This window comes from Vanellus vanellus, assembly GCF_965231255.1.
Source record: "Vanellus vanellus genome assembly, chromosome: Z".
Taxonomy (NCBI): Eukaryota; Metazoa; Chordata; class Aves; order Charadriiformes; family Charadriidae; genus Vanellus; species Vanellus vanellus.
The window spans coordinates 8,070,130-8,082,467 of NC_138908.1; the positions used below are offsets into that span (position 1 = coordinate 8,070,130).

The window sequence follows — 12,338 nt, forward strand, 5'->3', positions numbered from 1 at the left end:
ATGATCAGGATTTAGTCTCCCAATATGTTTTTCAAACCACAACTGGTTGATTATTTTCATTGCAGTATAATTTTTCTCAAGGAGCCTTGCTTTACTGCAACTAAATTTATCACCAAAAGTTCTATATTTTAACAGCTATTTAATTTGTTACTCAGGATGGGGAAGCCTCACCTATGAATATTGGACTCAGCAAAAATGAAGAACTTCCAGTTTTGCATGTTTACAAGCTAATTCTTATAAGTAATGAGAATTAATACATTGTACGTTAACAGCAAAATGTGTTTGTTGAGTAATCTCCACAAGACGGTAGTTGTGGAATTGCTGGAAAAACTCATACTGTTGGCAAGCTATAGGAACACTTTGTTCTTCAGGTTAGGGTTATCTTCCACTTCAGTTACACTGGCTTTGGAAGAAACCTCATGGTGGAAAAATCCACTTCTCTAAACTCAGAAAAGCAAGAAGTCCTAGACCCTTTATCAGCATAGCCAGCCCAAACCATCAGGGATGACACAGATTGATTAGAGATTATAGACAGGGGATGCAGTGGTTTGTGTGATTCCTTCAGTTCCAGCTGCTGTCACACCTCCACGCCAGCCTGACCATGACGAGAAGATGTCACTTCACAGCTCAGCCCTCCCAGAGGACAGACCTGGCCATGCAATTTCTGCAGCTGTCGTCTTACCACCCAAAATCTCTTTCTTGTGCCTGGAGGTATTCTTTTTTACAGCAATGCTCCAGGAGAAAAAAAAAAAAAAAGAACAAAGGTGAGATTCAGAAGTAAAACTGGAGTGCTAATCTGTTTTTCCACTGAAATTCACAATCTGGGGGGTACCGAGATGCAGTGTGATGAGCAATACATAAAAAATCTAGGGAAATCACTGCACTTAAACATGTAGATGTACTTAACTATGTAGAATGGTTATCATGAGAATTATACAAACACCAAAATACTTAGCACCCAATTCAAAATACAATTTATAGATAAATAACTATAAACTCATGCTGATTATACCTATCTGTATTATGGGTGTTATACATGAATATATGTTATATATTAACATATGCATATTATATCTGTAGTATAGGCACATAGATATCTATATTTAGCTATATATAGGTATAGTTGTCTTGTATATATATGTATATCACATCTCTGTGGTGACATTTTTATCTGTTGTATCACCTGTGCATGTGTTTCACTATTTCTGCCAGCTGTTGGAAGAACTCACAACAAGACCCTGCCACCATCCTCAGCAGTGAAGGCTGGCAAGACTGAGTAAACCCACTATACTGGTTCACATTTCAAAGAGACTTTTAGTTGAAATTTACACATCACAGAAGGAATAGTCAGTCAGACAGGAATTTTCCAGCGGGGAGACTTCAGTTTGATGGTGGTGTAATCCTTCATGAGAGGGCACATACCTCTAATATATTTTAGCATCCATAGTACCCTAAGGATTTGTAGGTCTTATTCATATTTTCATTTCGCTTAAGCAGAGAAATTAACTAATATTTCCAAGCAAAATTTAAACTTTTATTTTTAAGTCCATTACTGTCAGCAACAGAAGTTATTTCTTCCCTATTTATTTAATATTTATAATGCAAAACCACTTATGAAATGTTCAGATATAGAAAAAATGACAGCTGATGAGTTAAGTAGGAGGTCTGCCCTGGAGTCACCTAGGATAAGAATAGGATGTATGAAGTTCTCAACCAATCAAAAGCACTGTGCACCATGTTCAGCACCACTTGATGAAGTTTCCAGCAGCAGAAAACTGCAGCAACAGAGGGAAGTGCATTAATTTTGCTGTTACCCCCCTGCACTATGAAAGCAAAAGCCTCCTTTATAACTACAGAGCACCGAAGTCAGGGTGATTACGTTTTAAGTAAACTCACAACCAGCCTGTTGATCTCTACCATGCAGAGGATAGACAGCAATATTCTCTTCATAAAGTGCAAGCACATTCCCTTGCCAGGAGGAGCTAGGAAAGCTGTTCTGCAGCATGAGAAGTGCTTCAGAAGCAACCTATCCCAGCTGACTCAAAAAAGACGAAATAAGAAAAGAAAAAAAAAACAAGGAGGGGATGATGGACTTGGTATCACTGGCCAGAAGCAAAGAGACTGCAGCAGAGGCAACAGAAAGCAAGAAAATGAAAACTTAGCTATGCTGGTGAAGTACAACTAGAAATACGTAGATTTACTATCAGTGGTTTATACAGAGAATATAATTTTCAAGTTTTGACGTGAGCTCAGTGAAACCCCAAAAGCTTTTCCTCCCCTCTTTCTTTACATCTTCCTAAGTGAGAGGAAATATTCTTCATTTAAACAATGTGAGCAAACATTGAATAACCCAGACAAATAAAAGGGAGCTAAAACCCAAGAACTTAATTTACATTTGAGTACATCAGTGGTAAGGACTACGGAAAACCCCGGAGGGAGGGAAGGAAGGGGCAGGAGGGGAGAGGGGGAGGAATTGTGCATGGAGAAACCACGCAGAAATTCTAGAGAGAACTCTTTCACAGAGTTGCATCATCCAGCTTCAACATAACCCTGCACGCCTCATGCAAAAATAATCTCACCTAAGTTCAGCTCTGAAACTAGAGCCAACTTTTCAACTCCTCAGGCACCTGCTTACAAGGCAAAAAAGCCAATTGGCAGGCTGGCTTCGGTGCCCTGTGGTTGCCATTTGAAGGGGAGGAGGAGGAGTATGAGTTGTCAGGATAAATGTAGCACTACTCCCTCGTGACAGTCTTTGCTGAATGCATTTGGATGCATTTTATTAGTTTCTCTCCCTTTTCCATTCCAATTTTCTGTTACACAGTATTACGCTTGAGGAGACCAGAGAATGGAAAGTTCTCCAGATGCTCTGGCCAGCATCGGTGGAACGTGCCACCCACCCGAGTATCACACCCTGAGCTGGCAGGGCTCGTCACGGACGGGGGGAGGATGGCTCTAGCCAGCTGACCGAGACTGCCTCCCAGGCTGGAAGCCTTTTTTCAAGCAGGGAAGGAAGGCAGCTGATTGCTTTCCAATTCAGATTCCCAGCCTTGGCTCGCACAGCCCAGGCTCCTTCACAGACACTCCCAGATGTAGCTGCTATGATCATTACAAGCAAGAAGACTTGATGCACTGAAAAGTTTTCCTAGCCACTTCTCTTCATCCTGTGAATAATCACATAGTGAGAATTTCTCAATCTATAAACCACAAATAAGAGAACCTGAAGAGGGTTGTGTTACATGGAAACAGGGAGAAGCAGAAAAGAGAAACATGGGGAAAGAACAAGAAGCGGTCACTTTTCTAAAATGGAAGGCAAAGTAACCAGAGAGGTACCAAGTAAAAGGAAATGTCAGGCAAAGAGAGAAATTGGTGGGACTTTCACATAATAGCTGGAGATGGGAAAGTTTTGAGAGGCATCTGGAAGAGAAAATGCTCTGAGGGAGAGGAAGGAAGAGTTAAATTAGTGAAGGGAGAAGAGAAGTCTAATGAAGGATTAAAAATTCCAGATGCGAAAGGGAGGGAAATCTGCACATAAAGCTAGAGTTTTGGATGCCTTTATGAGTACATTCACTAATTATTACCTGTACAAAGTGGAGATACTGTGTGCAGACTCATTGTCCTTTCCCCCCACCTGCAGTAGCAAGCTGAAAATGGGAGATGGGCACGGACACTGAGAAAGACGAGCATTGCTACTGGCTGTAACTGGCTGCTTCAAAGTGACAGGCTAATGACAAAATCCTGCTGGGAGCCCAGTACTGGAGACATCCAGGAGGGGAGAGTGATCTACTGAAAGACCATTTACAAGGAATTTGGAAAATTTTTAAATAGATCGGTTCTGCCCTACAATTTTAATATATCTGCTGTCATGCCAAAGTGTAAACAGATAATTATTTCAATGTCATCAGTGGGGTGACTCTTAATCTTGTACACAGCAGACCAAACTGTATGAGAGTTAACTGAAGTTACTCCAGCGTTACGGTCCTCTACAACAATATTTAATTTTCCAGCACAAAAGCACATTTCAACTATCACATACAATTGTGCTGAAGCAAATGTTTCAAATGTAAATTCACCCGCAGCAAAACAGTTACAAATGTGGCAGGCAGAGATAAAAGATATTATAACTGGATATCAGGAAAAGTCATCCCTGAACTTGAAGTAAGCCTGGCTTCAAGAAGCAAGCAAAGGACAACAGCTTTGTCTTGCAGTTAGCATCAAGTGCAAAGAGGCCACCATCATTTGGGGAAGAGTGCCAGTCCTGATTACACAGTATCAGCATTAGCCTGTCACTCCTGATGGAATATAAGCAGGTTAAAAGTACGAGCTATGTTAATAGCATGACAGTAATTCTCAGCACACGCAATACAAACCTCTCCTCATCCAAGCACTGTGTAATGCTGTAGTACAAAGAAACCTTGAAAGAAGAATCTAGCCATTACGTATTGTCAGATTAAAGTGTTCAGGACAGACAAGAAATGTGACATCCCTGCCTCCAAGTCCTGGGATGTAGTACGTTCAAGAGCTTTGCAGGAAGACCTCAGTGAAGAACGACCTGTCAGGCTCCAGCAGAAGTGGGTGCAGAGTACCGCTAATTAGTTTGACTGATTGCAAGCTTGGCTACCATTCTGGGGGTGACTCACGTTCCCTGAAGGGTCGTGGTATAGCAAATCCTTATGCTTCTGCGACGTTTGGACAGAGAGTAGCAACAATTAAGTGCATTACTATTCAATGCATATCTGTATTCTGCAAAGAGTGTAAGTGTATGCAGGCTGGATTTCTTCACTAAGTGACCAACGGCATGCTGCGAGGCTCACTCAGGGTTCCCTTGCCCTGCCTCTCTCTGGGGCAACCTCTTTGTTTCTTCAGTTCGCAATTTGTATCACGACATCTGTTTATTTCAGAAAGAACCCCTGAAATTTCTTTGCTGTTTCAAGGCAGAGGCCATGGTTCCTAGGGTTTTATTTGGAATGTTGTTAAAATACAGCACATCTAGCTATTGTACAGTAAGTCTGGCTATAAGTGTAATTTGTTCACCTTTCTACAATAAACAGGCATCATATTTGTTACTTTATGCCTTTAAACATGAGCCAAGTGGGGCTCGTGTAAAGAAATTTTAATCTTATTTTTTATTCCAATGTACAAAATGGAATTGGCCAATCAACGTGCACCAAAACTATATTACCTAACTGAAATCATCTTTGCTTCGACAATTCGCTGCATACTGGTGTCCTCCATAATCCCTAAGTGCTATCAATAACTACATCTGCAAAACCTTCTATTGAAAACCAGCTTCGTTGGTATGAGCAAGAAAATGACTTGCAGCAGATTATTTCACAGCTGGAGCAAGACAGGCTTCAGGCACGAGATCATGACCTATACTCTCAAAATTCAAGCCTTGATCTTCTCCCCAGATCTTGTGGTAACTTCATAACTCACTGACACTGTGTGGCAGCCATCTAGTTTGTAAGAGAGTTAAGATTTGCCAGTTCGTTCCAGCTGAGATCTTCAAAGAAGCCAAAGGGAACAAGCACCCAGATGTCATTCAAAACTGGGAAGTCTGGAGAAGCCAGCCTCTCTTTCTTCATCAGCAGATGCGAAAGCTTTCTCCTTGGACAAGCTCCATTTCAATCTGCTTGCCACAGAAGCAGAAAGAACTTGATTTTGTAACATGAAGTGTTTAGATAAAAGACATGAAAGTATTGTTAAACCAAGAAAATGAGGCTGCAAGACCTCACTAGGATAAGGAAAATCACAGAAAGACTTCCTCCTCTTGGTCTGCTTTTTCCTTCCTATTTTTCCATCTCTACAAGAGTCAGTGGGAGTTTTATCCTCTCGAGCCCTTTCTGTTCCCATCGATGCTCTTGTCTGCACAATGACTGTCTGCCTTGTCATTTGTTTTCATTGTTTACAACAGGAGAATCCTACGCTGTTCCTCCCAATTACATTTTAAAAACAAAATGTAAACATGAACATTCTGTTGTTATTTTGGGCAAAAAGAAATCTTTGTTGGCTTGTAGGTGTCTGAATGAAAAAGACAGAGTAGGGAAAAAAAAAAGAGGGATAGGGAATGAAAAGAACAAAAATGTGAATTAAAAAAAATGGAAAACCTAAACGAGCCATCTTTCACGCTGTACTGGTTTTGGCTGATGAACAATACAGGTTGGATTCCTCTTGCTCAGTGTGGTAAAACCAAGAAGTACGTGTGACATTACATGAGGACGTTTTCTTCAAAATTTTTATCTGTGCCTTGGGAGCTCCTGAAGACATTAATTAGTTCCTTCTGCTCTCCTGAAAGGGCTGCAGATATGGCATTATCACTGTATATTTACATGGAATTTAAGTGAGGCTCCTACAGTGTATAACCCAAGTTTTAAAAATAATGAATCCTTGTTCTAAGCATTGTTCAGTATGATTTCAAGATAACAAACCCACTTTATGAAAGTACATCCTCACTGAATAAACTGAATTGTTAATTTTAATGATTCGGTTTTCTGGCCACAGACAAGTTTACATATTAAACACTGTCCACGCTCAGATAGATTTTAAAATACACATGCTTTAAACAAAAAACACCCCTGAAACATCCACAACTGTGGTTTTGACACAGTTGCAAAATACTGTAGGAAGCTAATTCATTCCATAGCCCAGCAGAGAAAAGACTCTCCAAACCCTGGCCAAGATTTTGCTAGAGAAAATTGAGGAAACACAAGGCTTTGAACCATTTGTTTGGATAATTCCTCTGTCCCTCGGTTCGTGCACTAACCCTGACCCATGTTATTATACACTTGAGAGCAGCACACTGAAGCGAGCCAAAGGGATCTAGAGGGAGGGATGGAGGGCAGGGAATAACTAAGTGGGATGATATATGTAACAGCACTGTTAACAGATGGTCGTACGGTAGTGTCTTTACATTGCACACACTTCTGAATGTGGCCCGCACACTCTTACGTGACACTGCAGCAGCTCATGCGCTCTGGGCACTAGAACACAATAAATCAGTATAATAATTTAGGCAGACAAATAACTTGTAGAGAATTGACTGTCAGTGGTGGACCAAGGAGCATCACAACAGAGTTAGCTATGCTGCAGGGTTGCTCACATGCTGCAACACTAAGCATGTCTGTAGTAGCATCTCGCACCTTAGAAAGAGAAGTAAAGGAAGACCTACAGTTTACCTGTCTAATGTCTTCGCACCTCTTTGCATCTAGTAATACGAAATAGCGTTTTGGCAGAAAAAATGTGCGCAGTAGGTCACCTTTTATAGCGGTGCATGCTAACAATGACCACAAGGACTTCAGGCACACCACAAGGAGAACAGTCTACTAGACAGTGGAGAAGCTTGTCCCACAGAAGACAGAAATTGCCTATTTGGTGCTGGGAGGTTTTGCAGCAAAAGCAAATTCAAAGCCAAATGGAGAGAAAACAGTATCAGTAAAGCATAATGAATTGAACGTTTATCTTTGCAAATGTACATTTATTTTGTTAACTTTTTTTTTTTTTAAGAGAATAAAACCTGCCCTTGGCTACTGCTGATGGTGAAGGATGTTTCAAATGCACTAAGTGGCCAGAGAATGATGCAAACAACTTACAATGTAATAATTGTAAGGTATTGTAATTTGGCAGGTCTGTTATCTCATAGAATTTTAATGCATACATTGTTTTGTCATTTTGGAAATCCAATAAGCATTTCTTCACCAGACACTGGTGGCTAAGTGTTCTCTGGCTTGCAGTTTGTGTTGTTATTGTAAAATGAGGCTCTGAGCTACTGCTCTCCCAGGACCGTACATCTTTACTGCCAACATTTCATACTATTTGGCGAGACAGTAATTCTTCACTTGCCTTCCTTAAAGTCCCATATTTTTTTGGCAGAAACTAGTCAGTCATTCTGGTTTGCCGAGGTTTTCTGTCCTTTCTCTCTCCCTAGTCTCACAAGTAAACAACACAGAAAGCTGATTACATGCTCCGTTGCTGTAGCATTCACTAGTTTCTATTTCAAAACCCTCACATTTTAAAATATTTTCTATATCGGAATACTGGATTAAGAGAGCCAGAGAATTAAAATCTGCCACCCTTGCCATAGAAAAAAAAGGAAGCGGGAAACTAGGAGTCCAGGTAATAGCTTGTACTTTGAAAATGCACACTGTTGAATTTATACTTATTAACTTTGTCCTCTTAATATTTTTAAAGGAATAATCATTGTGAATATTATGCAAAAATTTGCAAAAGTATTCAGGAAAATATTATATTTCTGCATATCATGGGTACTTTTGAAATGGAAACAGAGAACACGTATTTTTAAGGAAAGTATATTTTTGGTAAATTGCTACAATGATAGATCTTGCACTCTTCGCAGTTACTTTGAGTTTATGACAGAGAATCATCACAATCAGGGTCAGCTCTGAAACTTAAACTTCAGTCTAACTAATTGTAGAGGGTTGCTTAATGCAGACAAAAGTCTGATGACTCCAAATATATTCACAATCACATTAATTAACCATCTTCTAATTAATGTAGAGGTTCAACGCAACTGACAGCAGTTACCTAATATGACCTGTGGCAGGCACACAGCAGGTATGTGCAGTACACTGCCATAACAGAGAACAGTGATAACAGACTGCTGCCATTCCTGTTACAGCTCAAGATTTTGCCATGCAATGATTTTCATTTAATAGGGAGTCAAAGAGAACTTGGTGTACATAGGTTGTTTCCAATAACTCAAAATGTTTAAACATTCCCATGATACCAAGAGAGGTTTTATAAATCTCTTCTGGGTTGTTCAGCTTTTCAAACACAACCAATTTTCCCACTTCCGCATTTCTTACTGACTTCATTCTCTAGCAAAGTTAACCTCTATAAAAATTAAACCCATTACATGGAAAAAAGGGAACTGAGTTTGACATAGGACAGTTTGACACTGCTGCATGTAGCTATGCAATAAACCATTTTTAGATCAAGTGTTCTTGATTATTACCATGGAGTAACAAAGCAGTCTGCAATTGCAGTGAGGTACCTTCTATCCAAGGTGCACAAAAATCTCATTTGCTTCAGAAGTTCTCTCACTCTTTCTTTTTCCTTCCCTCTTTATTTCTTTGCCTCCTCCTTTCTTTCTTTCTATCCCTCTTTCTCTCCTTCCCTCCTTTGTTTCAATAATTTTCCTCATAGTCTTCTGCATGCATGCCAAAATCTTCCAACATTCACCTCACCTGGCAGCTTAAAGGACATGGCTATCCACGGAATTCTGCTAGCTGCTCAGATTTCTTTGTTCTCCCCTCCCTCTGCCAACAGAGTTTTATGATTACGAATCAGACCCACAGTGCTGTCACGGCTGTAGAGGGACCAACACGGAGGACTGGTGCCTCTTTCTTTATAGGCGTCACAACAAATAAATAAATAAATAATCTGTATGCAAGCACAAGTATTTTAACCCATTCAGTCAAAGCAACTGAACCAAGCTGCCTACAGCATGAACGCTGACAATCTGAAAGATTAATCCTACCTGCTCATTATGTATTTCAACACACCTTGCAGCAGTAAAGCACTCACACAACGTTACCAGGAATAAAGTAACTGGATATTTTCAGGAGAGCTTTGCAAGGCTAGACGAAAGATTCTTCACTTGCTTAACCCTGTTTTTATAAGCTACTTTACCATATTATCTTTACAGCACTGACTTTCCAGTTTGACTTTCGCTACACTATACAGCAGAACTCCTAAAAATATTTTGTAGGGAGAACATATACGTATTACAGATGGAGAAGACAAGAGTGCAAAAGGAGAATACCTGAGAATGCTTGGAGACCCAGTGGCGCAAGACATTCAGGACACGATTCGTGGCTGCTCTGCGTATTATGAACTCTTTGTCGCACATACGTTCAGAGTTGTTAAATCCTGTGCGGAAAAAACACACATTGGAGTTAATGGAGGTAGCAAAAATTCAAATATGGTATGAAATAACTCATAGAACATTTATGTGTAATAAAAGGAATGATGCCTATATAGACTTTCAAATATGATCTTTTAGACTGCTGAAATTCTGCAAGATCAGTAGACTACAACCTTGCCCATCGCAACTAGTACACACACATACTTGGGTCAGCATTCAGTTTTAGAAAGATTAAGAATATTTTGCATGCATAACATCAAGGTCTCCCTTGGTATACAGGAGAAAATAACAGTAAAAACAAGGACCAGACCAAAAACATACAAGGCCTGTAATCAAGAGGTTTACAGAAGGAAAGTGAGTGTGACTTAGAAAAGGGAAAGTGGTAAATTTCAGAAGTGGTAAAGAAGTAGGGGAGGATAGCAGTTTAAACACAGAGGAGAAAAATGTCAACATGAGAAGCGTTCATTTGTAAGAGCAGTATTGTACAGGCTCTGCTAGTCAACACAGACTGTTCAAATAAGCTATTTGGTTTTTACCACGGCAGTGACAAGAAAGTGGGAAGGTATACAGAAAACACATGTACAACCCCAGCTGCCTGAAAACAAAGATTTGCCAGCTGCAGCATTTCCCCACATATCTTCTAAAGACAACTTTTTTTTTGTCAGCAATATTTACTTGTAAAGAATTGATTTTAAAAACAAACAAGAAACACTAGACACACTTGCTTCTTCCTTTTCTCATTCTGCTGTAGTTGTATCCTAAATACAATCTGTATAATAAAATAATTATTACATTATTTTATAATAATAAAATGATGACATTACAGCTCCTTACTTTAAAAAAAATGGCAACTGAAGATACACTTGAGAACTTTATATTTTTCTAAGATTTGTTAGATTTGATCTTACACTACACTGTTTTCCATTTCACCCAGTGCAGTGTCCAGGGAACAACTGGAAATACCCTTCCACGTGACCAGTAAGTACTTTGCTATTTTTTTGGCATAAAATTTTTTCTAAAGCCTGTGTATTACTATAAATAGCAAAGGCAGATTAAACTTCTATTTATTCTGTGAGAAACCCATTGGAGGTATTCTTAGAGGCTAGTATTAGTTTTGCTTTATTTTGCTAAAGACAATCCAAAAAATCCAAATTGCTGCTCTATATTTTTGGCAAGATAAGCAGGAAAAGAAAAGTTTAACTGCAGTCTTACATATTTTACCCCCAATGTATTTTCCATGCTTATGTTTTTTAAACTATGGCATATTATGCTGTAGTTGACATCTAAGATTTAATATCAAAGGAAGTTTCATATTAAAACATCTTCAGGAGTTTCATTGCCCATAAACAGCAAAGTAAACAAAATCTCTGAGGCTTTACTCAGTAAAAGGTAACCTAGGCAACATTTGGTGTGTTAATTTTCTATGCCTTTCACAGTTAACCTCTTGCAGAAGCAATTAGGCATACATGTTATAAACTGTTCAATTAGCCACTTAATTGCAGCAATGAAAGTCACAATGAAAATTATATATTAAAGCCGTGGAGTCTTTATCAAAGTAACATTAAGGAAATGAAGTTTCAGTAAGCTGGAAGGAAAACAGAAAGAAGCCTACAGAGACAGTCTTCAGTTAGCTGCAAAAAGAATAAAAAGAGCAAGAAAGGAAAAAGGAAAACCTCCAGAGATCACTTCAGCAAAGTTCTACGGTCCTCAGAATTTCATCAGTTTTTAAGCAGTAATTAGCTTGTTGCAGAGAATGAGCAACATGTTCACTGAGATCCACATTGCCGGTACTCAGTGTTGATGTCTCAAACCTATAAATGGAGATCTCCAGTTTTGTAAGAAAAGAACTTAGCTGAACATAGATGCACATGTGAATTTAACTCCAAGTGGGTGATTCATTGTACATCCTCAGGTACAAGATTTCAAATAAATAACTAAATCAGCAATTTTTATTTTTTTTTTCCCAAAATAAATCTGGTAATCTATTAACTCCATTCTGACCTTGTTTTTAAATACCAAACAACTCAGAAAGCCAGGATGTATTTTTTTCTTTCTTAACACAACATTTATTATTTATTGTTCTTTATAGAAACAAAAAAGAATCCACAAGTCCTCAAGCAACACTCACTGTCCAAGACTTAAATCTGCAGATTGATTTTGAAGAAGATCATGTTTATGACATTTTCTTGTGGAAATGGAATGGAGCAGAATACTCACTATTCTCTGTATACTGGCCTAGCATCCTTCCGTTTGGACGTCTGGCTTTACCTCACGGTTTTCCCTCAGGACTTGTTTTGAGTAACAGTGGACCTCAGGTAGGCTCCATATGCAGTGGCTTTGACAACAGCTCAGCGGAGTTACACCTTAAGCCACAGCCAGGTATGCTGGAGGATACTACATGGAGTCCTTGGACCTCCCTGAGGCAATTGAGGCTGGAGCAGGACAAAGCTACTGGGAC

General features: G+C 39.3%; 1 protein-coding gene across 1 annotated transcript in view; it reads right to left on the reverse strand.

The window, feature by feature from the left end:
* Positions 1-12,338, reverse strand: part of RASGRF2 (Ras protein specific guanine nucleotide releasing factor 2) — a gene marked incomplete at both ends in the record, with an annotated part of 128,115 nt that overhangs the window by 17,002 nt on the left and 98,775 nt on the right. The window contains one exon of the mRNA XM_082497146.1: positions 9,779-9,885. Coding sequence (XP_082353272.1) covers positions 9,779-9,885 — 107 coding nt within the window. The remainder of the gene's footprint in view (positions 1-9,778; positions 9,886-12,338) is intronic.